This window comes from Cupressus sempervirens, chromosome 5, assembly GCF_028749045.1.
Source record: "Cupressus sempervirens isolate cs-2001-9-10 chromosome 5, ASM2874904v1, whole genome shotgun sequence".
Lineage (NCBI taxonomy): Eukaryota > Viridiplantae > Streptophyta > Pinopsida > Cupressales > Cupressaceae > Cupressus > Cupressus sempervirens.
This window is the reverse complement of record NC_143122.1, coordinates 316729395-316755441: the sequence shown is the minus strand read 5'-3', so window position 1 is coordinate 316755441 and position 26047 is coordinate 316729395. Positions and strand designations below refer to the sequence as shown.

Genomic DNA, 26047 nt, shown 5'->3' with positions numbered 1-26047 from the left:
TGATGATGTCAGCAAAGGTGACTCTGATGTGCCCTTTAGGTAAAAAGATCTACAGAAACAATGGGTCCCCAATTAACTTCCTCCAATAAACACTGATCTTTGTTTTGGAGAGAGGATATATCGCATAACACCATGCTCATTACATGGTTTGGGCCTATTTTGCATGGATGGCATAAAGGTCTCTTATAACAAGGTTGTTGAATTGATGGATTATGTCATACCTTGCTATGATTACAGTAGTTGGATGCAGATTGTTTGATATAAGAAAAAAGTTTGTGTAGTTATGCACTCACGAAAAATTATATACAACAAAAAGTTAGTGAACAGAGTAAAATAGTAGCTATATACATTGACAGAAGGCGAAAAGCACAAGGGAATATTGTAGGTTTTATAAATAGTACGCAAACTGTGTCATCCAAGAAGCAACCCAATTGCATATTTGAGGCGCGTGAGAGAAATTATAAGGCCCCTCCCCTAGCACCCTATTATGAAACTCAATAATACAAATATGATTAGAGCTAGGAAGAGTAAGGAGATGAGATGTCGTGTTTCTGTCTATAGAATGTAAATTATATATTGTTACCATACACCTTATGATAGAATGATGACAAGAAGGTTTTGGGATCCAAGTATGTCATGTTTGACATCTTCCTTACCAGTAATGAACCTGAGATCTTATTGAGACTAATGTGTGTGTTTGTGTGTACATATACACATATATGCATACACACATACACATATATTAATTATTGTTGTGCTATATTCAAAATTACATTAGGTTGATAAGCTGAGACCCTATGGAATAGAGGCTTAAGATGTCATAACTTAGAAACCATGTTGATGGATTCATGCTACGACCTATTTGGATAATTGAATTAGATGGTTACTATGGAAAGATGAATCAACGCCCACTCTTGTGAGTACTATTAGTAATTATAGACAAAAATTGTTATCAAAATTGGATAAGGGTCTACACAATAGAAGTTGATATGATGTAATGTAATGAGTTAATTATTTTGCAAGTAGTATTAGGTGGATATGTTGATATTCACAAGGATAGATTTTATGGCCCAATAAAATATAATGAATATATTCTATGATTGATTTTGAAAACTATATGACTATGTAAACATCTTGATATCCTGACATAATTGATACACCTTATAATGTAATGGGATACTATTAGTAATCAAACTATATTTAATTGAATCAAAGGATACTAGTTGTGATGTTTGCATTTAGGGGATTTTGACCTAAGATAAGTATTCGAAACTAATTCTCATGTTGGTGGATTTAACAGTGTAGATTTAGGATTTCGTCATTATGATAGGAAATGGATTATGATGTGGTTCAGAATGTTAGTGGGATCATTTGATTGCATATTAATATTGATATGCAAATTCTAATATTTTTATAATAAAATGTAACATTAGCTACATGAAAAAAAGTCTCGAGAGGATGCACAAATGGAGATCCTCGTTTGCAAAATTTTTAGACTCCATCAAGATCTTTTGTCAAGCCCATGCTTGTAAAGATTTTGTAGATGTCAAGTGTTTCCTACACTGTTTCTTTATACGACAAAGCTTGTGATAATAATTTCACTAAATACTCTTCTTCTTTGAATTCACTGAAGCTTCACATGGTCCTTTTGTTGAGAGAACTAAGAGGTGCATGTGTTCTTATTTGAGGCTTGTGCTAGAAAGGCCACATGTTCAGAAGAGGCAAAATTGTCATGAGTTCCAAGCTATTTCTTCCATCTATCCTACTAGAGAAGCTTATTGCAAAGATTAGACAATGTTAGGACAAAATTAGTAGAATTGATTTTGTGTGTCTTTATGAAGTCCTTATATTATATGGGAAGATTTTTCAGCATGATCACTACCATATCTTCATCCTCCATCTTGTTGCCAATAGCCTCTAGCTTGTCATGTAGATCCTTAATTTTTAGTAGATGTATCTAGAGAGTTGACTTCTCATCCATCATGATAGAACACAATAATTTCTTCAGAAATAAATAATGACTCTTGTCAAACATTTCATATAAATTGTTTAACATGTCTTAGAATTCTTTAGTTATTTTACCTAAAGGCACCTGAGGGAGTTGATCATCTATAACTGGGAGTTTAACCAACATGACAACTTCCTTATTAAGTTTATTCCATATATCTTGATCTATATGAACTATTGTAGGACATGGTTATGTCCCTAAAATAATATTTTCAAGATAACAATATTTAGATAACATCATCGTACACTACTTCCAGATGTTATAATTGTGGCCCTTGAACTACTGATTCCCTTTGATGGAAAATAAAATTTGTGCTTTAGATTAGATGTGTAGGAAAAATACTAGCATAGTTTTTGAAGAGACAGTAGATAAAAGAAAAAAAATTTGAAATTTGAATATTTTTTCTCATGTGTTTGACACGATTTATAGAAAAAATAAGTTTCTAGAAAATTTGCTTTGACACTATGAAGCTATAGTTATTTCGCCTTGAAGCACCTGTAAGAATTGATCATTTGTAACAAAAAGTTTGAGCAACATTACTGTATGCACCCTAAAATGGTCGCCTAGACTATGGGCCCCCATTATTCAATTTATCAATTTATCAAATTTCTTAAATCAATGGTGTGTCATATTTTATTAAATCAATTCAAATCAATTTTCTTGATCAAATTCAATTTGTTTTATTTCTAAGGTTGATCATTTTATCCTAAGTCTTATTTAATTAAAAGAACTTGCTCTCTTTTAATTAAATAAAATAAGTTCCCGTTTAATTAAAAGAAAACCTCTCTTTTAATTAAATAGTTCATCCACATTTAATTAATTAAGAGAAAAACTCCTCTTTTAATTTAATTAAATATTTCCTATTTAATTAAAAGAACTTGCTCTCTTTTAATTAAATAGTTCATCCACATTTAATTAATTAAGAGAAAAACCTCTCTTTTAATTTAATTAAATAATTTCTATTTAATTAAAAGAACTTGCTCTCTTTTAATTAAATAAAATAAGTCTCAATTTAATTAAAAGAAAACCTCTCTTTTAATTAAATAATTCATCTACATTTAATTAATTAAGAGAAAAACTCCTCTTTTAATTTGATTAAATATTTCTTATTTAATTAAAAGAACTTGCTCCCTTTTAATTAAATAAAATATCCCATTTAAATCTCTTTTTGATGAAAAAGGAGTTAAAACAAATAAAAAATTAAATAAATCTTTTATCTACACTTAATATGGGACTTATCTTCATCCTTTCTCCACTTTCTTCTCAACCACTCCACTTTTCTCATTGGTGGATCTTTAGTTCACATGGATCATTATTTCTCCACCCTTGATTAAATCTTTTTCCTCTCAATCTAGATCATCCAATCTTCTTTATAAGGGAGAGTCCTCTTCTCATTTTAGAGACACCCATTATTATGCTATTGTTATGTTGCAGGTTTGGAGAGTGATTTTTGAAGAAGGAGTTTTGAATATTAAAGCTTTTGTGGAGAACTTCTATCTTCTTGTCTCATTCTCTCCTGCATGTATGGCTTCCATCATCATGATCCATACTTTGATTTTCATGTTAGCTTAGATCTTGCATTGATAGATTAGATATTGCTTTCATATATTAGATCTGCATTGTTATTTCTTTTCATAGATTAGATTTCATTTCTTGCATTGTTTTGCATTGTTATCATTTAGATTAGTTTTTTTTTTAAAATTTCTATTTGCATGCATATTAGATCATTGAATCTCTTGTTTCGCGGTGTACTTGTATGGGCACAAACTAGGTCAGATTGAGGGCCTCCATTACAAACCCCTACACTCCATGAATAGGGAGCTATGAGTCGCCATTCGAGACCTCATTTTTGAGAAATCTTGAATATAATGACTCATAGAAGTGTGCTCACATTTTAGGCATACAATTACAAATTCTTGATTTTGTTCATCCCATTAATCCCTTTTTTCCTTTGAAACAATCTTTTGAAGAATTTTTTATCCAAATATCATTATCACATGTTGCTTCCAGGTGTTGTAATTTCAACCATTTAACCATTGATTCCCTTCCAAAGAGGCAATCACTAAAACTAAGATTGTTGGTCAACCTAGTGAAGATTCATGTGATGTAGAAAAACTAAAAGTTGATGAACCTATACCAAAATGTCAAGTTTTTTTTGGTTTTGTTTTGAATAGAAACTCGATGTTTTCAGGTAAGGGTTTCAACTCAAAATGTATGAAAAAAATTGTTCTTCCTACTAAGAAGTAATGAGAGGGCGTTCAGGGGTGTTGAATCTAAGCTAGATCAGGTATTATGTAAGATTAAGAATATGGTGACTGAGAATATCAAATCCTGTGGAAAAGGACAACAACCTCAGAATGATTGGGAAGAATCAATGTTTTAGAATTGGAATTCAAATGGTATCAGTTTGGCACAATGTGGTCCTAACCTTAGGGATCTAGCTAGATGGGATTGCCCCCTGATGGATTGGTATAAGATAAATTTTGATGGGGCCTCAAAGGGTGACCCAAGAATTGCTAGTTGTGGTATCATCATTAGGAATTCAGATGGGGATAGAGTGGGTGGAATGGCCATTCCTTTGGAGTTCAAACTAGGTGGCTAATGTGGCATGTAAGAGTGATGGAAAGGTAATATGGAACCACAATGATATCATACCTATTAAGGGGTGTTTACTTATCAAACATGACAAAGCCAGAAGTAATTAGAAGTGTTTCATTAATGATGAATATGCTAGGAAGGAGTAATTATTATATGGGCATAATTGGGAAGCGACGGGTTACTATGAGAAGTATAGTGTATTACCAATCAATACCACATGGATTGCGGGTTCTTTTTTCCCACAAATTTCTTTCACTGCGATATCAACTATGGTTTTCTATTGTAGAGGGTTTTGCTAAGAAGAGAGAAACTTCGTCTTAGAGACAAGAAGATGGGAGGAAAGCGAAAAAGAATTTAACTGGCAAGTTCAAAGAGTGGAGAAAGAAGAGGGAAATCTGGGATATATTGGAGCAAGGGAATTTTACTATTTTTATGGAGAAATTGAGAGGAAGCAACCTTGCCATTACCTGAAATTTCATAAAGACTTGGAAAGAAGGGAGTGTTTTGGTGGGAAATCAAAGGATGGAGGTGTCTGAAGACATCATAGTTAAAGCTACTAGGCTGGATATGGAGGGTATTAATTTCTACTAGGACATGAAGCTCTTAGATTGTGTGGTCAATGAGTTTGCGGATTCAACTAAGGAACCCAAAAGATTGGTGAAAATAGGTAATTCCTACTTTAGCCCAGCTTCCATTTTGCGCCCTTTGAGATTTGTTATGTTTGTGATTATTGAGTATCTTATTTTAGATGGGCATTTCACTAAGATTTACAATCATCATTTCATGTTAGTCAACCATTTTTTGCATGGGGTTAGAATAAAATTTTCTTTTTACCTCAGACAATCTCTGGGTAATTCTATTATTGCCTTTCAAAATGATCTTGAGGGAGATTACACTTGCCATGAGGGGTTAATGGTTTTAATAATGAACCTTCTAAAGTAAAAAAAGGTGTATAGGCCCAGGCAAAGTAAGAAATTACTTGATTATGAGACTGAGGACAATGATTTTGTGGAGGATTTTGATAAGGATACTGAGGATGAGGTGGATGAGGTTGATTTAAAGGAGAACATGAAAGGGGATTTGAGAAGCTCTTCTAAGAAGAAAAGGAAGGGAAAGGAGAGTGAGTCAGATCAAGATAGTGATTACAAGGAGTAGAGAAAGGGTTTTTAGAAGAGAGGAACTGCAAGGAAGGTCTTGGGAAATAGGAGAAAGAATGCATAAAGGGTTTTTGTTCCCTCTGATGATGAACCCTTAATTAAGAGGATGGAAAGTAATAGAAAAAAGATGCTTGCTCAGGATGCGGGTGATAAAAATGATCTCAAGGAGGTGGACCTGGATAGAAACAAACAAGGGGAGCAAGAGGACTACTTTGAACATAACAGGGAAGAGAATGAACAGGGGTTCCTAAAGGGAATCATGGGTAACCCAGGGTCAATTATGAAGGATATTGGTAACCTTAAACAATAAATGCAAGAAATTTCAAAGGACTTTGATTAGCTCAACAAGACGACAAGGGGGGAGTGAACATAGGGTTAGCACATTAATAGGCTCTCTGAGGTTATTGGCAATGTAGAAGAGGTAAAGAACTTGATGAAGTGTGTGCCAACAATTGAAACCAAGAAAGGTACCTTGATCAATTTAGCAAAGATATTCAAAAAAGGATGGATAGTCTAGATGCTAGAGTAAGTAACATGGAAAAAATAATCAAGAAATTGGCAGATCAAAATTGTAGTATTTTGAAGACTGTGGCTAATAATTTTAATAACTTGCTGAACAAGATGGAATAGAGTAAAGGCCAAGACTCCCCTATTGTGAATGAGGACCAGGGCCCAAGCAAGCACACAAGGGCCAATTCCAAAAGACTGAAGGAGTGGAAGCAAAAAAGTTGGATGAAATGAAAGCTTCTACGAAAAATATGAACATTCTGGCAGATGAAGCTATGGACCTACTGAAGACTCTATAGTTGTCTGAGAGCTGTCCTTTTGCTTTTCTTTTGTTGTCTTTTAGTGCATAGTTGTACTTTAGCCTCCTACTTCTGTGGTTGCTTATATGTTCTCTGAGGCCTTTTATTATCTGAACTTTTATGTTTGTATTTCTCTGATACTTTGTTAGAGGTCTCATGTCCTTTAAAACCTATTTTTACATAATCAAAACAAAAAGGTTTTATAATTTTTTATTTACTTTTGTATCTAGGAGTTGCAGAAACCCTCGTCACATGCAATGACACAAAAAAGTGAAGGTGGGTGGTTAGAAATTGTAGACATGTGCAGGTTTAAGATGCCAACAAATAAAAATGAAAATGGGTCCAAAAAATACAAATGCACATGATTTATTTTTATAGACAACTAGAACTAAATATAGCAAGATACTAAGCATATAATAGTTTTTTAATAATCAAAGCATATTTGAAGCAATAATAAAAGATCCTTTAGAAGACAAAGCCAAATAAAAATGATAAGGAACAAATGATGTTATAATAGAAGTAGAGTTGGAAGCATGATAAGAAGCCAATTTCCAAGAAAAATCAGGGGAAAAAAGGGACGTTATAAAAGAAAAAAAAATGGAACCAAAATGGAAAGCTAAACCATATGCAAAATTGAAAGCAACACATGAAGCTAAAATGGACATAAGATCAAAAGCAAGAAAGGAAGCTAAACTTGATGCAAAATCAAGAGCGAGAAAGGAAGCTAATTAGGAGCAAGAAAGGAAGCTAGACTAGATGCAAAATTAAGAGCAACAAGGGAAGTTAAACCAAATACAAAGTTAGAAGCAACAAAGGAAGCTAAATCATATGTGAAATTAGTAGCACCAAAATATGTTATAATAGAAGCATAATTGGAAGCAAGGAAAGAAGCAAAATTAGAAGCATGCCAAGAAGAAAAATAGAAAGCACTATTCGAAGCAAAACCAAAAGCAAAATCAGATGCCAAATTTAGCATAATTTTTGATGCAATACCTGTTGCCAAGGGGTCATAATTTGTCTCTTATTATCCTGGTGCAACAAATGGCATAAAGAAGGTTGTGGCACAACAATTAACGCCAAACCAATTGCAAATTGTGGTGTCCACTATAGTGCTGAGTGATCGATGCATTTGTGTGTTGATTTTTTTGCCGATACAAATGCTCATTTTAGAGCCAAAATTGTATTACAAATTTGGTGCTAATTTAGACACTTTTTCCCTGTTCTATTTTAGTGAATAAATCAAGGTCTCAAATAATGCCTAAAAGGCCAAATAACTTATGTGACCCATGGGTAGACAACACCATTGACAAGCACAATAATCCAACACATGCAAAGTGGCAACGTTACACCTATGTGATATTTTTTGGCTATGGGAGCTTGGATCATGCATTGTAAATCTCGACTAAGTAGTCAACAATTTTTGTCATCCTTTCTTCTTCAAACATGTTACTTAAGGAATCTATATTTTAAATCTCCGTGTAATTGGCCTAAATACCATATAAATTATATGATCTGTGATGTAACATCATTACATCTCCAATAGGTCAAAAACTCCATAGCGATATGTTTTGTTAGTGTACTCTTCTTTAGGCACCATCCTCCTTTCTAATTTCATACCTAAGTTGGTATGGACTAGTTCTTAGTTGGACCATTTAACATTTTTGATTTTTGTTTAGTTTATGCTCCTATATTTTTATTCATGAATGGTCACATAAAGGGTTGAAATTCTTGATATACCATTTTCTCTTCTCCTAAGAACCACCTTTTTAATATGATCTCTTTGACTTTTTCTTACATGTACTTTTTGATTGTTTTATTATTATCTTAGCATTCTTTCATTCCAAGACAAACACAACTCATCTACTTATCATTTTGTCGCCTCCACATGCTCTCCTTCTACAAATTTCTCTTTTGCTACCATTTGAATTAACACAATAGCCCTATAATATCTCACCCTTTGAAATACTTAGCAAATATATTATAATCACCATCTGCTTAGAAGAAACACTTACTTTAGCTAAACAAATATACTAAAAACTTCTTAATTAATAATAGGGAAGATTCAAATTTTATTTTGATGCTACTTATGATTAAATGCTCTCATATTCATTTGATTTATGATATGTGACCAGCCTAAAATTCACACCATATATAACACCACTCAACCTCCTAAAAATCCCTTTTTCTCTAACAATTTTTAAGTCCCTTACATCACTTTAGTGGATATCATTAAAATTCATCCTATTCCTTCCCCATATTTCAACCCTTACACCCAAAAACAAACTAAAAGAGACATGTCAATATATTCCCCATTCAAAAAAAAAGGTACAGATGTCATTATTCGAAAGAAAGGATCACCCAGAATTGCAAAGCAAAACCATTTAATTTTCTACCGCCTTGCTTCTTGCTTTCTGGAGCATAGCTAAAAACCCGTGATCAACTGCCTCTGGAATTCTCCTCCCAAACACCAATTGGAGCTGCCTTTGAACCCTAACTGCGCTAAAATGAGCCACGGAAGAGCTCCTCTTCGTCCAAATTCCAAAAGAAAAAGGGCAAATGATGGGAATAAAACCCTGGGCATGGTGTGGGGTGCCAATTCGGCCTCTTCCTCCAGGAGCAAAGGCAGCGCTCCATTCAAGGACTTCGGCAGGTGCGTTATCTCCATTTTTTCTGAAGGCAGTTGATTTCGAAAAAGTATAATATTATCTTGATTTAAGGAATAAGATAATTGAGGCTTCAACGAATCATAATTGTTAAGAGAAGGCTCCCGAAACAGAAATGTAGGAGATTCTAAAAACCATCGCTCCAGTGTCCATTGGTGGAACTATTGAAGTTTAGTTGAAGTTACATGCTTCAACATTGTACACAAGAGGTTTCTGTGAAAAGACACTTCGGAGATTTTGAGACCATCAGATGTTTTGGACCAACCGCATCAACATTGTTAAATTTAGTTTTATTTATATGCCAAGAGTAATTGGTTAGAGGATTTAATAATCTTCTGCAAGTAACTGGAAACCATTTCTATATTGCTTGCGGGTAGCATTGAGTTTGTTAATTGGCAACATCGTGTGAGAAGTGTACACACTTTGATACAGATTGATTATGGCACTGTATATCTTTTACTCTATCTTATCTCTGTGATGTATATAGGACTGTATTAACTAATAATACAATTTTAAGTATAAAAAACAAAAAACAAAAAAACAAATAAATAACAATAAAATATATTATAATTAATGCCGATAGGCATTCTACAATGGCAGAATGGGTGGAGTGTGATGGTGTGAGCGTGTTAATATTAACTTTTATTCTTCTAGGTTAAATTTGACAACCATCTACATGCGAAATGTTTAAATCTTATTATAGATAGAATATACTTTTAAAAATAATTCAATAAATACCACATAAAATATTTTTTTAAATTATAATATTTGTAGATATAAATCATCCATTTTTTAGAAATTAAAATTAAAAGCTTTAGTTAGTAAAAACCTAAATAAATGGAGATAAAGGAAATATAAATAATTTTAGATGTATTAAAATAAATTATAATTATTTTGTGGTGAATATCTATCGGCATTTCTTTAGATAGATTTATTTAAGATATCTATACTAGTATAATTACAAGTTAAGTTTGAAAGGTCAAGAGATATGCAATGAAGAGTTGTAATTATTTTTCTATTAAAAGAGGAGAGTTCTTTTGAAAGTAGATATAGAGGAAAGAAGAAAGGAACATAGGAATTGAGGAATGATTAATGAAAGAAGAAAGGAAGGGGAAGGGAATAAGGATATGAATTCTAAGGGGCAGCAATTATGACGGGCTGTGACTCTTTGAAAAGGTGGTAGTTTTTAAAGGTTGTGACTTTTTCATAGGGCAATAATTATGAAGGATTGCCACTCTTTCAAAGGGCTGTAATTCTAGAAGGTTGTTACTTTTCCAAAGGACAACAATAATGAAGGGTTGTAACTCTTCCAAAAGGGGGTAATTGTGAAAATTTGAGTCTCTTGCCAAAGGGCAGTCATGATGAAGAGATGTGACCTATCCCATACATTAGAAGATATGAAGGGAAGGAGGTTTCATTTTAGGCAGACATCCAAGGGGAATCAACTTGAGGAATACTATATTGTTCTCAAGACAACAATGAAAAGTGGTGACTTAATCCTTAGGAAAGGTGGGGACTCTTCCATCAATAAAGTATATGTGGATTTACATGTTTACCTATGTCTTTCTTGATTTTGTTTTGCAAAATCTAAATTTAGTATTGCATTATTGAGGAAACCTTGGTGAGCCGAAATCCTAACCCTAAGTTGTTGCAATTGTGATTTTAGGGTAAAATTTGGAGCAAATTAGGCAGGGTACATCACAACGAATGTGAGGGATCAAATGGTCTTTCACCGAATATAAGGATGATTTGCTTCCCCTTGGGTTACTTTTTGTTTTGTTCAGTCAACTAAACAGGATAATAAGGGGTGCAAGCTTTGCTCCACACAACTCCAAAGATCAACCTCCTCTAGTACCATCTGCAATTCCAAAGTGTATATCTTTGATGCAAGGGCATTTAAGTCCTTTTGACAATTCCTTCTCATTGATATTAGCACACCCTACACACAGGCCTGCATGATTTTAATCAATATGCTTTGGTACCAAGTTAAGTTTTTAGAATGTGGTGAGCATTTCTTGCCCTTAGAAGTTTAATCCTAATTGAAAATTGAACTTTCAAAATCGGAACACTAGAACTCTGCAGGATAGCTTGCGAGCACACTGTCGCAATTATGAACAACCTCTTAGAACTCTATCATCTATACTGAAATGAATGATGTTGTACCAAAAAATGCTCGTAGGCTTATGGGTCTTAGGTCTCTTTTATAGACTAAGAGAAGCTTCTAGGCTTTACGAACATCCATCTTGGTGGAGTGCCAAGTTTAGAAAAACAAGCTAACTTAAGAAAACTTAAGCAAAGAGTGAAAACATGGAATGCAAAAAGCACCTTGTTAAAGAAATAAAATAAGTCTTCGGAATCCTTATAAATATATCTAAGTTGTTCATTCGGATTTAGTTCAAAGTCGGGTTCGAATTTCATCCATTCTTTTTGGGTGGGTTTGGATTCCTTTTGTGTTCGTCTGTACCAAATCATATGTGTGTGTGTGTGTGTGTGTGTGTGTGTGTGAATTCAACAACAAATAAATCCATACACCATTATGCTAATAGTAAAGCAACATAGCAAAATGCACCACCATATCTATGTTTCAATTCAATAGGATATTAATTGCATCATTTAGCCATACATACAACAAGAGATACTTGTTGGTCACATGCACAGAACATATTTCCATACGAAGGGACAACTTGAGGATGAAAGGAATAATGAAAGATTTTTTTAAGGACGTCCACGAGACCAACGGTCTAAGGGACCAAAAGAAGACCCATTAATCAGTCTATTGAGATTTCTCCAGGCTGTCCCTTTTGTTGTGGATCTGCGTAAGTAAGATGGCCCCCTTGTAAAGTCTTGGCCCTTCAAAAAGCTCTTTTCTACTGTTCACTTGTAAAGTGTCCTTGTATTGGTTGCGTATATCCTTGTATTTGGAGGAATCTTTCACATAATGCCATTCCGTTTTCACCACTCCTTCGTTGCAAAACCTACAAATTGTGTCCTTCCACTCCTCTTTAGGAACCTTCCATCCACCAATTTCACATCTCAAAAGGTGGGATCTAGATCTCAATTGGGCAAATTCAAATTTTTGCCTTTCCTTTGATCTTGGCTCCTAAGTATTCTTTGTTGCCATGTTCACATGTAGGGTTAAATTCTTTGACATAGTAAGCTTTTTTTCCCACCTATTTGATTTCTGCACATGGCAGACCCATTTTTTAATTTAAGTTGGTTTTCGGGCACTCTTGGTAGTCAATGTTCTATTTGTTGAACCACTTGTTTTGTTTCTTCCATGTCCTCTTCCTACAATCTAGCTCCTCATCAACCACCATTCTAGGCCAGTGATGCGCATCCATTTTACCCACTTTTTTTAGATAGCTAAGTAGTCTAATAATTGTCGAGGCCTCCACTGGGAACATGCCTGCCTCCACCAAAAGAATCTTGTAGGGAACTATTGACTTGACTTTGAGGTTATTGGTAATGAAATATTTTTGTATTCTTTCTATTTGTCGCTATTTGTGGTTTGATACGCTGCTCCCTCATATTTCACTGCCGTAAAGAACAACTGGAATCACCAACAACCCAGAGAGGATTTTCCTAGTCTTCCAATCCCATAACTCTGCTTTCTTGCATTTGTTTTGAAGAAGGTAAGAGGCCTTCCACCCCCCTGTATTCTTTTTGATCTGCATGTCTCCCAACCCAGCCGGTAATGGAAATCGATCCCTAGATACTTGTACTCTTCCACAATTTCTAAAGCTTTGCCCGTAAATATGAAGGAAAGTTGCTGTTTTCTTTTCTTCAAGAGAAAGACCGCGATCTTAGTCTTAGAGGTGTTGACTTCCATCCCCACCTTTGTGCAAAAGGTTTCTAGATTACTCAAATGTTCCCTCAGCCCATGGGCCGTTTTAGCAATGAGGATAAGGCCATTGACATAAAGAAGTAGCCTAATCACATAATTAGCTAGTCAAATTCCTTCTCCATTAGCATTGTTTAGCCAATCCTCCAACTTGTCAATATAGAGGCCAAAAAAGGTAGGGGACAGCGGACAACCTTGTTTGACCCCCAATTGTTGCCAAAGCACTCTAACATGCCCTCTTTGGTTCTGATTTTTGCTTTAACCTGTTCATAAAGCTTATAGACAACAACCCTATACTCTATTGGGACTTCCAGTTCTTCCATTGTATTCCATAGTTTATCCCTAGGGACAATATCAAAAGCTTTCTTAAAGTCAACAAAGGAACAAAAAGACTCCTCTCCCTGCTTCTCCCACACTCTTTCAATGAGATGTCTTAGAGTAATGCAATGATCGATGGTGGAGTGTTTTGGTCTGAAATCCGCCTGCTCTTTAGCTCTTTTTTCCTCTTTTTTCGCCCAACAACTGATTCTATGCTCTAACATACTCCCATAAAGCTTGCCCAAAAGAGGGTTCATCATGATGGTGCGGTAATTGGACGGGTTGTTGACATCTCCACTCTTATGAAGAGGGATAACTACGCTAATAGTCCAATTAGTGGGAAAGCAGCCTTGTGTGACCTTATTAAAGATGCTCTTGATGTGGGGAGCCAACAAATCTGTCCCCCACTTAAAAAATTTGGCCTGCAGCCCATCAATATCTTGAGCTTTGCCGTTTGTTAACCTCCTTATCCCTAGGCTAATGTCTTCATCAGAGAATAATTAAACCAAGTTGCTGATTGTGGGAAGTGAAACTTCACCCTCTGGTCTCTCATATAATGTTTTTGCACATTCCAACCATTGAGAATCCATAATTTTGTTTTCAACATGTTTTCTAACTTCTTGTAGCTCCCTCCAAAAACCCTTAGGATTATGCTTTCCTAACATGATTAACTCGTTCCTTCAATTAATCACATATTAATCTTTTTTGGATTTGATCAGTTGTTTGTATTCTCTTATGATTGCCTTGTTATCCTTTCTCCCATTAAGGTCTCTTTTTGCAGCCTTGCATTCTTCGTCATACCATGGATTAGCCGGAAAAGTGCCTGAGGTGCTCTTATTTTTTTTTGATCTCTTACAACCCTTTAACGCTCTCTGAATTAGCGGTATCATTGAGCTGCTGCTGATGTGTTCTTTCTTATCCTTGCCAACATTGCGATTCGTGTTGTCATGGATAAATTGGATCTACTGCTCAAGGGCAGTGCAAAATAACTCTTTATTCTCATTTTTTATACGAATTTTGCCCTCTTTATGTCCTTTTGTGCTGTCATCTTGGACCTGATCGCTTTTCAGCCTTCTAACTCTCACATTGTATTTAATGAAGAAGTGCATATGGTCTGAATTTAGTTCAATAGGACATCGTTCAATCCTAAAATCTTCTACCTTGGTGATGGATGAGTGAGAGCACATCATATAGTCTACCATGCTTTGTTCGTTATATGTTTTACAAGTGATTCTATTTGATTTTGGCCACATCTTCATGCCATTACAAACAACCAGCTCGTGTAGGCTACATAGGCCTAATAGTTCAGCCCCAAAGCGAGACACCCCGCCTTTCTCGTCTTGTGCGGTCTTTTTATTGATATTATCTTCATCCTCTTTTAGCCACAAAGGGTTGTCCTCTGTTGAGTCATTACCTAATTAAATAGATTGGTTACTCTCAGTCTTAGCAATAAAATCTCCTATAAGGATTGTGTTTCCAGTAGAAATAAAAGAAATCGTGTCTTTCTTTAGGGTTGCAAATGGATCTTCATTGTCTAGATTTCTCCTTTTGTAGAACTTAGAGCTTTTAGGTGCAAAATAGCATGCTTCCACCATGTGATCTCCTCGTCATCCTCAATCTTTAGTCAAATAAACTGTTTATTTGAGTCCTCTTTCTCAACTTTTATGTTTTTGTTCCACATATCTTTTATCAAGATAGTAATCTCTCCATGACCTTTACTTGTCTTCATTTCTTCATTCCACACGGAAAATTTATTGTACCCTTCAAAATGTGGAATCCTACACCCTTCATGTTCATGTGTTTCTATAAGACAAATAATGTCTTGCCCTTGGGCTATACCAACTTTGGTCCTCTTCTCCATGGGTAACCTCTATAATTCCAACTCACCATGTTTACATACTCTCGTGGGGCCCTAAGTTCCTATATTTGAGTCGCTGGTTTGTTAGCAATCTATGCTTTACTGTTTCTCATCCAAGCCCATTTGCCTGCAACCCTTGCTGATTTTACTTTCTCCCACTCCTTTCTCTTTTCCTCGTGCTGGTTAATGGTCAAATCCTCATCTAAATAGATTCAAGTGTCCTTGAGTAGCCCCCTGTTCTTCATGATTGCATTCTTGTCCTCTATGCTGCTTAAAGTGACTCTCAAATGTCTGTTTTTCCCCATTCCCATACTTCTGCCAATGTTGTTTGCTTGTCGAATTTTCCCCGGCCATTTTAACTTGTCCCCAAGGAAGTCGTGTCAAAATTTCTATTTTTTCACATTTCCCATAATCTTTTAAACCTTTGATAATGAGGTTTGTTGCCTTATCTTGTATGCCCTTCTCCACTCTGATTTGTTTTTCAATGATCTCCTTTTGTCCCATTGATGTTTCATTGACCACTTGGGCCCATGATTTGGCCTCTTTTATTTTCTCTTTTAAATCATTTTCTGTCAGCACCATATCTGCTAGCACTGCTTGGACTTCTTCGATTTTTGTTGTTGTATTTGATTTTGTTGTTGTTTTTGAGCTGATTCCTACTGTTGTTTTCCTATCACCCAAAGCTTGTTTGGGATTGATTATCTCTTGTTGACCTCTCTCGATTTTGTCTTGAAGGCTTAAAACATGCTTTTTCAGCCATTTGTTCTCCCTTTCAAGCTCCCAACTGGTTAATGTGACCTCTTGCAGCTTTTTGCTCTCTTGTTGTCCCTTCTCCTCTAAGGCCTCTAGCCTTCTTGTCATGTCCATAAGATCATTCACATACAATTCTGATGACCAAAGCAAAGGAGAGGAGGAGGGGTTGAAAGATTCTTGTAGGAAGCCCCCCTCGCAAGTTCCTTTGTCTACCCTAGCCTTTATTTTAGGAATCTCTGGTGTAGTCTCCTGGATTCCCCCTTGGGCTACTTGGTCATTAGTTGTTTGACCCTTTAGAGTAATTATCGAAAGAGTTTTAACTGTCCTGGGCAGAATCATTATAAATTTTTTCTTCTTTCAAATTTGCCTCCGTTTAAGTATCCCCAGATATTGTTTTTCATTCGGAAAGATGAACTTAGTGTTTACGTTGTAAGGTTCCTTTTGCTGAGCCTCTGGTAGGCTGGACTGTCGATTTAAACTAACCCTTGGTTGTAACCTTCTCAGTTGAGGGTTACAAAGTGACCACTGGGCCAATCTTAGGTTGTTTAGGCAATGGTTTAAGTTCCCATACTAGTGATTATCATGGTCTTGAGTTTCCGATAAAGGACCCCCTATCGTTAACCTCATTATGTTTTGCATGATTCTAGAGGAGCTAGAGGTCAAGCAGACCCCAAAATCTCAACTTTCTAGTTTCCCCAGACCCTTAGCCTATATAATTTGACAAAGACAACCCCCAGCTTCTAACTACAGCTTGACTTTGTGATGAATTTTACAAAGACCAAGGACGAAGCTAGAAAGTTCAAACCTTGGTCGAATCCCTTCAGCTTGAAACCCGCTCAAACCTTACTCTAGTCTTGCATAACCCACAAAAATCCTGTTTGAAACCTGATACACCCATTGAAAAAACTTTGCTTGAAACCTCGGATAAACGGTGAGGCAAGATTATGTATTGGAAAGTTCCCATAGCGAAGTGTTTATTTTCTCAGTGTGTTTTGAATGAGTTATTGGTTTGTTGTGTAAAGAGAGAAAAATGCAGTTTTTGGATTCCAAAGAGTTCTTAGAAAGAATACAGTGAAAGAAAAGGAAAAAGAAGGAATATACCAAATCCAACTTGGTTCCTCTACTATTCAAAACTTTGCTCTCATTCACTTGGTTGTAGCCCAAAGCTACTGAGAAACCCTTAATCCCGCTTAGAATCAAAATGTAAGTGTAGATATCTGAATCTTTATTTTTTATTGGTTAGAGGTTTTTTAACCAAGCTAGGTTGAAAGTTAAGATTCAACTTTTAAGCCGTGTACTCAAAGATATCATAGCTTTTCCAAAGAAATTCCTCTATAATCGTCAATTTGGATTTCACCTATTGTCATTTTGGATTTCTTTTTTATAAGCAAGCTTTCTTTTTCCTTCTCAATTGCACAAATGACGTATATACTATAAACCATCTTTTTGGCATTTTTGGTGGTCACTTTTAGGGTTGGGAGAGTTGAATAGACTATTTTAGGCAAAAAACACTTTAAAAAAGTCAAAAGAATTGTTTTTGAGACCAAATTGAGCATGTATTCGGCTGCTAGGCAACAAATTCTTCCAAATTTGCTTTAAAGTCTTCTTGGGTTCCTTTGATAGAATTTGTGGCTTTATAGGTGAATTTGACAAGGGCCAGACTTTGTACGACTTGAACTAGAATTTGAGGGTTGCTGGAGAGAATCTAGTAACCTAGAAATATATTGAAAAGTTTTTCATGCTAAATAGAGGACCTGAAATTAGCTAAGAATAGAAGGAACAAAAGCTAGGCAATATGTTCAAAAAACTTATAGCTGGAAGGAATGAGGTCAGGTTTGAGTCTTGGGCAAATTTAGTTGAATGGTTATTGCCTAGTTATTGGCATTAAGTGATTAATGAAATGTCTTTTTTGGGGATAGATATTCTTGGTTTTTCTTCAGTCGTACACAATAGTAATCACTATTAATAATCTTAAGTAACAAATAGCATTATTTATATTCAATACACCGTAGCACAAACAAAATTTGTACTCAATATAGCTAAGTTGCTGAAGCATAGGATTTTCCCAGGTGTCGTGGGTACAAAATGTATCAGAATCTGATTCTGAAACAAATCTCCCATGGTACACATTGTTTACTGCATAGGTTAATTAAGAATTGCACACAGATAATGAACACGAACACGAACAACAGAACTCTTCTTATTATTATTCGCATATGCTAGAACATTAGATTATGCTTTGATGATAAGATCCGATGAATACAATGCTTTCCGAAGGGGTTATAAATACTTTTCGAAGAACTTTCTCGAAGGAGTCCGTCGGCCACATACAACATGTCGCTACATAACAAAAACCTTTCCGAAGGGACCCATCGGCTGATACACAATTTCCTTTTCGAAAGGACCCGTCGGCTGATACACAATTTCCTTCCCGAAAGGACCCGTCGGCTGATACACAATTTCCTTCTCGAAGGGACCCGTCGGCTGATACACAATTTCCTTCCCGAAGGGATCCGTCGACTGATACACAATTTCCTTTCCGAAGGGACCCGTCGACTAATACACAATTTCTACCGACGACATCATCCCCCCGAAAAAGAAAAGTCGTCTCCTGATGACAACAGAACAAAACTCAAACAACAAATACAACAATATTGATCTGCCACATCACTTTCACATTCATCTCGTTGCATCTTTGCTAACACAATACTGACTCCTCAAGCTGACCTTGATAGCCACCTGTGCTGCTTTCTCTGCTTCCAACTCCTCAGTACCTTGAGCCAAGTGTCGCTGCACTGCCTCCAACTGGATGATCAGCTCCTCCCGAGCTCTCTACACATCCACCAAGACAGCCTCACGGCCAACACCTACTCCCAGTGCCTCTGGTACACAGACACTCCATGCCTGTAGTAGCTCCAAGTCTTCTCAACTGGTCAGACTCCCACGACTGATATCCGCAACGACTGGGGGTCTAGGGGGCAACGCCCCCGGCGGGGTTGAGGGGCAACGGTACAGGGCAGGGTTGAGGGGCAACGCCCCTCGCTGCCAAGACCAATTTAGCACTCTGAAACCCACACAAAACTACACGGAACACACCATTTCTGTCATTTTCTGCCAATTCTACACTCTTTCTGGCAATCGTTGGTTCTTCCTCTACCCTGTGGCATCATCTGATACTCATTCAGAGCATTCTTGATTTGTCGATGTTTTTTTTTTTTTTATAGAAAACCTCCTATCACCCTTCTGTGCTACCAAATAGCAAGTAGAAGCCGTACGCCCAAACCCCACTCTTCAAAATTTGTAATCTTGCAATCCAAATCCATACACATGATATGCTTGAAAAATCCGTACAATTACATCGCATTCCAAATTATAATTTCCGTACGTTGTCTTTACTTCCAAATTCCGTACGCCGTACAGCCAAAATCCGCAGTGTCAATGGCTTTCCTCAAAAATCCGTGCAACACATGTAGAAATCCGTACTGATCAAACCCCTAAAAATCCGTACGGTCACTATACTAGAAATCCGTACCATAACTGTTGTTGAAAATCCGTACTGGGACACCGTACGGTGATTTCAATAAAGTCCGTACAGTAACCTTCTCAGGCTATTAAAATCCGTACGGTGGTCCCAATGTTACAATAGGCAGCTCTTTAAAAATCGTACACTGCTAAAAAATCGTACTATACTAAAACCGTACACCAGCCTTAAGTTAAAATCCGTACACTGTATTAAAAACCGTACTACAGCAAAACCGTACACCTTCAAATATGAAAAACCGTACAATGCTACCTTTTCCTTCAAATATGGAAGCCGTACGGTATCCTTCCCTTCAACTATGAAATCCGTACGGTACTGTTTTCTTCAAATATGGAAACCATACAACACTTTTCCCTTCAAATATGAAACCGTACGATACTTTTCCCTGAAAACCGTACGGTGCTTTTCCTTTTTTTTTTTTTTTTTTTGAACAACTATGTACAATACTTACAGTCTTCTCTCAGTTGTTCGTCCATGGAGGTGCGTTACTTCTTTCATGGCAGACATTCAACTTCGACCTATTCACTGTGTCAGCAACTTCCTTTCTGTCTAGCATCCATTGTTTTACTACTCCATTATCACCCATTTCCCGAATTTGATATGGTCCAACCCACTTAACTCTGAACTTGCCTGGGTTGATCTTATTCTGTCCATCATCCCTCAACGCCAATTGTCCTGGTTGAAACTTGCTACGCCTATTCTGTGTCATCTCCATATCGCCCAATTTGTTCTCGAAGCTCCGTACCATGGACTCCGTCAGCTGCTCCTTCTGGCTGTGAATAACACGTCCACTCCGTACTGCTGCAACTTTTATTAAACCCTTCCACTTTGTTTCCTGTGTGGATCGTATGATGTGTCTTCCTTGCTGTCGGTACCTTTCTGCTATATCTGTGGTTCGACGTAATACTTTCTTCCTGCGCAGTCGTACAATAGAATCTTTCCTTCTTTTGGGTTCGTACTGTATGTTCTGTCCTTCAGCTTCGGTCATATCCGCGTTTCCTTCTTCGGCTTCTCTGTGTTGCTTCAAACATTCATTTCCTCCTTCGGCTTCTCCATGTTCCTTCAAACATTCATTTCCTCTGTCGGCTTCTCTGTGTTCCTTCGGACATTCATTTCCTCCTTCGGCTTCTCTGTGTTCCTTCGGACATTCATTTCCTTCTTCTTTCTTACCTTTGTCAATCCTTAGCATATTACAACTTGGAAAGAGCTCGTAATCCTCTATTTGCTAGTGGTAAAGACCATTTACTGAATCCAGATCGTCATCTCCTTCCAATCGTAGGACTCCCTCCTGATCGGGTTCCATACTTTGCCTCCTCTCATCATCATCTCCTTTGGAATCCGACGATAGAGCTTCTTCTCCAACCATCTGAGTGTGTAGATCGATGACATACTTCTGGCCTTTGCTTTCAAGTGATAAAGTATTTTTCTTCCAATCGTGTTTTGCCTTGGCTTGTATCAACCACCCCCGGCCCAGAATGGCATCGTACCCTTTCCGCCTGAGAGGAATCACAACAAAGTCCAACAGGAATGGTTGTGTTCCAATTGTCACTGGTTGCGCTGTGAGTATTCTCAATGGCTTGATTCCATGTTGATCGGCTGTTAACAACTGGAAGGTAGGTGGTCACAATGTTGGTTGTCCCAACTTTTTCCAGGTATCCTCTGGCAGCACATTGACACCAGATCCTCCGACGACGATCGTGTCTATTAGCACAGTGTCGAGAATGCCCATTTCAACAATTGTCGGATAGCGTTCGGATGAAAGAGCTAATAGCATCGAGTCTTCTGCACTTGCACCCCCCTGTTTTTCCTTTTCATGCTCTACAGGTTGCTTAGCACTCAGGACTATATTTGTGAGGGTTGTACGGAGTTGAGGCATAATGAGCAACAGATCATTTATCCTGACGGATATCTCAGCTTGCAATATTTGCCTTACAATGTTCTGTTCTGCATAGTTCCGGACGGAGGTACTTGGCGGGTCCTTCAGATGTGCCGTTTCTGCCTGTGTTGCTTTCTGGATCTCTGCTTGTGCTTCCTTCAGTCTCTTTTTTTCTTCTGCCGGATTAGGGTAGAGCTTCGCTTGCTTCCGTGTGATAGCCAGAACTTCTTCCTCGTCCGTCTTGACGGCAATCAAGTTTACTCTGGACTTCGGGCGCTTAGTATCATCGTGATCGCCAGGTCCACACCATCGGCATAGCAACTTAGGTGTGTTCGTCGTTGTGCACTCTCGGGCGAAGTGACCCCACAGATTGCATGCGCGGCATTGAACAATCGGTCGACCATTCGCATCATATTGAATTCGACTCCTTCCGCTTGTATTGTTGTTGCCGCCATTGTTTTGACCGCGCCGGTTGTTTCTGTATCCGCCCGATGTGGCACCTTCCGTACTGGTGTTCCCGTTCCCTCCTGACGGGGATGCCTCTTGTGTCAGGAACACTTGCTGCGGTGTTCTTGTTTTCAAATTAAAAGAGCATTCCTTTACCGAGTGTTCCATAATCTGGCAAATTTCACAAAATTGATCTTTCGGGCAGGATCCCTTCGTATGGCCTTCTTTCTTGCACTCTGTACACCATAGGTCATTGCCCTTAGTCTCCTTGTTCATGTTTTTGAATTCTTTCATCATCCGAAGCATATCCTTTTGAAGGGCACGAACCTTCTTGTTGCTTCCCTCGTCATCGCTGCTATCTTCTCCTGAAGATGCATCGTCATCTGAATCGGACGATCTGTTCTTCTTCTTCTTCTTTGTCTTCTAGTCACTTTCGAGGTTCATTGCCTGATTGTACACTTCATTGTATGTTGATGGTGGCACGATCTTCATTTTTTTTCGCAGCTTCGGGTGAAGGCCTTCAATGAACCATCTTTTCTGGAGCCCATCTGCCGGTTTATTCTCCATTTTACTGATTAAGTCCTTCGACCTCCTGGCGAAGACCCGTACTGTTTCATTCTTCTTTTGTTTGGTATTAATATCTCTGCTACAATTTCATTATCGTCACGCAGAAGTTGAAATTCTGCGATGAACTCCTCCTTAATGTTATCCCAATTGTTTAACTTTTGTGGATCAGTATCAGTAAACCAATCAATCGCAACACCCCGTAGGGTAGCGGAAAATTGTCGGATCCATTCATTTGTATCTGTTATGCCATTTGCCCTCTAGATGGTTCCACATGTTTTACAATGTCGAATGGGATCAGCTGCTTCATCACCATCAAATTTAGGCAACTTTTCCTTCGGACCTGCCATTATCACTGTATGTTGAGGGTTTTGTTGTGTACCTGCGTTGTTTTGCACTCCCGCATTGTTTTGAGCACCCGCGCTGTTTTGAACACCCGCGCTGTTTTGCACACCCGCACTGTTCTGGACACCCGCGCTGTTCTGCACACCTTCGCTATTTCCAACACCCGCGCTGTTCTGCACACTTGCGCTGTTTTGTACACCTGCGTTGTTTCCGGCTTCCGCGCTGTTTTCAACACTCGCGCTGTTTTTAGTTTCTGCGCTGTTTTCAACACTCGCGCTATTTTCGGCTTCCACGCTATTTTCAACACTTGCGCTATTTTCGACTTCTGCGCTGTTTGGTGAAGAAGAGGGTTCGTCAACCGAAGCTGTTCGTTCCGAAAGTATATCTCGGACGAAGAGGTCACTCCACGCTCGTGCTCCTTCAGCACTTCGAGCGGTGCGAGTCGATCTCCTTCCGTTAGGATTCTCTTCCCGTGGTGTATGCAGGTTCAGAAACTCCTCCCTCGCTTCTTGCATCAAATCAAGCCGTTGTCGAGTCTCCTTCAACAATCCTTCCGCACTCCTGTTTCCATCGACAATCTTCTGGAATCTCCTTCGGCGCTCTATCTGCTGAGCCAGAATTAAATTTTCGTGTGCAACACGTATGTCATCTTTTTCCTTCAGCTTACTCTTATCTTTGTTCAAATGATTCGGCATTTAATTCATATCCGCCTGCCTGCGTACCATGTCCATCAGGCAACGGCGCCAAATGTTTACCGCATAGGTTAATTAAGAATTGCACACAGATAATGAACACGAACACGAACACAAACAACATAACTCTTATTATTATTATTCACATATGCCAGAACATTACATTATGCTTTGATGATAAGATCCGATGAATACAATGCTTCCCGAAGGGGTTATAAATACTTTCCGAAAAACTTTCCCGAAGGAGTTCGTCGGCCACATACAACATGTCGCTACATAACAAAAACCTTTCCGAAGGGACCCATCGGCTGATACACAATTTCCTTTCCGAAAGGACCCGTCGGTTGATACACAATTTCCTTCCCGAAGGGACCCGTCGGCTGATACACAATTTCCTTCCCGAAGGGACCCGTCGGCTGATACACAATTTCCTTTCCGAAGGGACCCGTCGGCTGATACACAATTTCTACCGACGACACACATCTGGGATTTGCATTTTAAAATACCAAAATGTTTGGTGATTCTAGTTTGATCTTTTAGATATTTTAAGATGTACACTGCTGATTAGCGAACTTTGAAATTACCTATAATGAAATTTTGGCTTGATCTTTTGGATACAGAAATTTGAATTTAAATTAGAATGATATGTTTCAAAATTTGACATTTGTAATGGTTTTGTTTAACATATGTATAGGTATATGATATTCTAAACTTAACTCTAAGGGAGATAGTTATGTACATGTACACCGGCACGTACCTACACACACATACACATAAAGGTACACGTGCACCTACACGTACAGATACATATGTAAGTACATACATACATATTTGTATGAACGTACCAAAAATGGACCCAACCCCCTACAAATTTTTTTGTTGTACTATTGTTTCACACACATGTACTTGCACCCATTCCCAATTTGACAAGTTAGCATCTTAGAATAGATGATCTTTAGTACAATACATTGTAGCACAACTTTCAAAGCTAATCACATAGTGAATATCAATATTAAGGTTGGATCCTCAGTATTGTTGAAGCGATGTAAGATGGGCTATCCTTCCAACTCTTGGCCAATTTGATAAGATTGTGAGAGGAGGGACATCCTCTCATCTCTAGTGGACTTGGAAGTGGGGTTATCTTTTTATTTAAGTTTGAATCGATTGCTCAAGGAAGTTTGCTAGATACTAATAGAAATTATGTAGTATTCCCATGAATTTGATATATTGGATTTTCTGCTCTCATTGTAATCCTCCATCTCCTCTTTAACTTCTTCATTATCATGGCCCTATTCTCTCTCACAATTATAATTACTCTCCTTTTTTTTATCATTGTCACCCTTCACTTTGTGTTATCTTCTTTGTTACTTTCTTGATTCCGTACATGCAAAAATCTTTCTTGGGAATAACTAGTCAAATCGAAAGAAAACACTTTCGAATTATTTGGGAACACAAGAAATGTGGAAATATTCAAAAAAGATAGAAGAGAGATAGTTGACGTTTTAAATACTTAATAACATCTCAATTGCATATGCACTATGAGAGAGTGAAAGGAAAGAGATTGTACACCATGAATTTTAAAATATGGATTTTTCTTATTCATTTTGAGATTGCTAATTATGGTGCATTATTGTATGGTTTGTTGCTACATAGTGACTACAAATTTTAAACCTCAAAATCAATAATGCAGAATGCAAATCACAGACCACAACGTATCAACTACAAAATAATACAATGTGGATAGAGCCAATGAGATTAATTGTTATGAAGTGATTCACAAGGGGATTGCAGTTCTTGATGATGAATGTCCATTAGTTTCCACATTTTGGATGCATGTAATATATATTAGAATAATATTTATGTTTCTTTTTAATGCTCACTATTGTATCTTATTGTATATCTGTAAATATTAAAATGTTTCTAATATTTAGGTGTAGTCTAGAATAGAATGTTTCTATTCTATTCAACTCTCCTCTTTGTATATATAGATCATTTGATCTCTGATTAATATGTCAAGTATTCTGCCATTTACGTTTGTAACATGGTATCGGAGCCATTATAAGGAATTTTTTGAAACCGCTTATAATTTTGTGACTGAAATTTTCGAAATTCTTTGGGTCTGTTTTCTTTCAAAATTTTTTGAAAATCTGGGCATAGTCTTTTTAGAGTGTAGTTTATGGTGTCTTTCTTGCACAAACAGTGTTGTTTTTTACTTCACAATCCAAAAACGACTTCATTGGTGGAAGCCAACAACGTTTTGTTTATAACAAATCCACCATTATTATCAAGAACTCTGAGTCTTTTTCAAGCTTTTTTTAGCTAGGGCCTTTTTTTTGAAACCCTAATTTTTTGGCTCGGAATTTTTTTCTGATTGTAGACTCTTGGTGGGTTTTTCGAGATCTCAAATGGGTTGACATCAGATTTTTTTGGGTGCCTTGATTTTTGTGCCTCGATTTTTGAGCCAGCGGATCTGGGTTCCGACAGCATATTATTTCTATGTTTTTCGAGTTCTCTTCTGGGTATCCCGATTTTTTTGGATATTTCATTTTCTCACCTCGAAGTTTGTGCTATTTGAGATAT

The 26047-nt window shown here is 37.3% G+C and overlaps 1 protein-coding gene across 2 annotated transcripts in view; it reads left to right on the top strand.

The window, feature by feature from the left end:
- Positions 1–8898: 8898 nt before the first annotated feature.
- REV1 (DNA-directed DNA polymerase) overlaps positions 8899–26047 on the top strand; it is a 264062-nt gene continuing 246913 nt past the window's right edge. The window contains exon 1 of one of the 2 annotated variants that reach the window (XM_089830019.1): positions 8899–9219. In XM_089830019.1, the coding sequence (XP_089686145.1) occupies positions 9074–9219 (146 nt within the window). In that variant the 5' untranslated portion in view covers positions 8899–9073. The remainder of the gene's footprint in view (positions 9220–26047) is intronic. The other variant, XM_089830018.1, reaches the window with a different exon arrangement.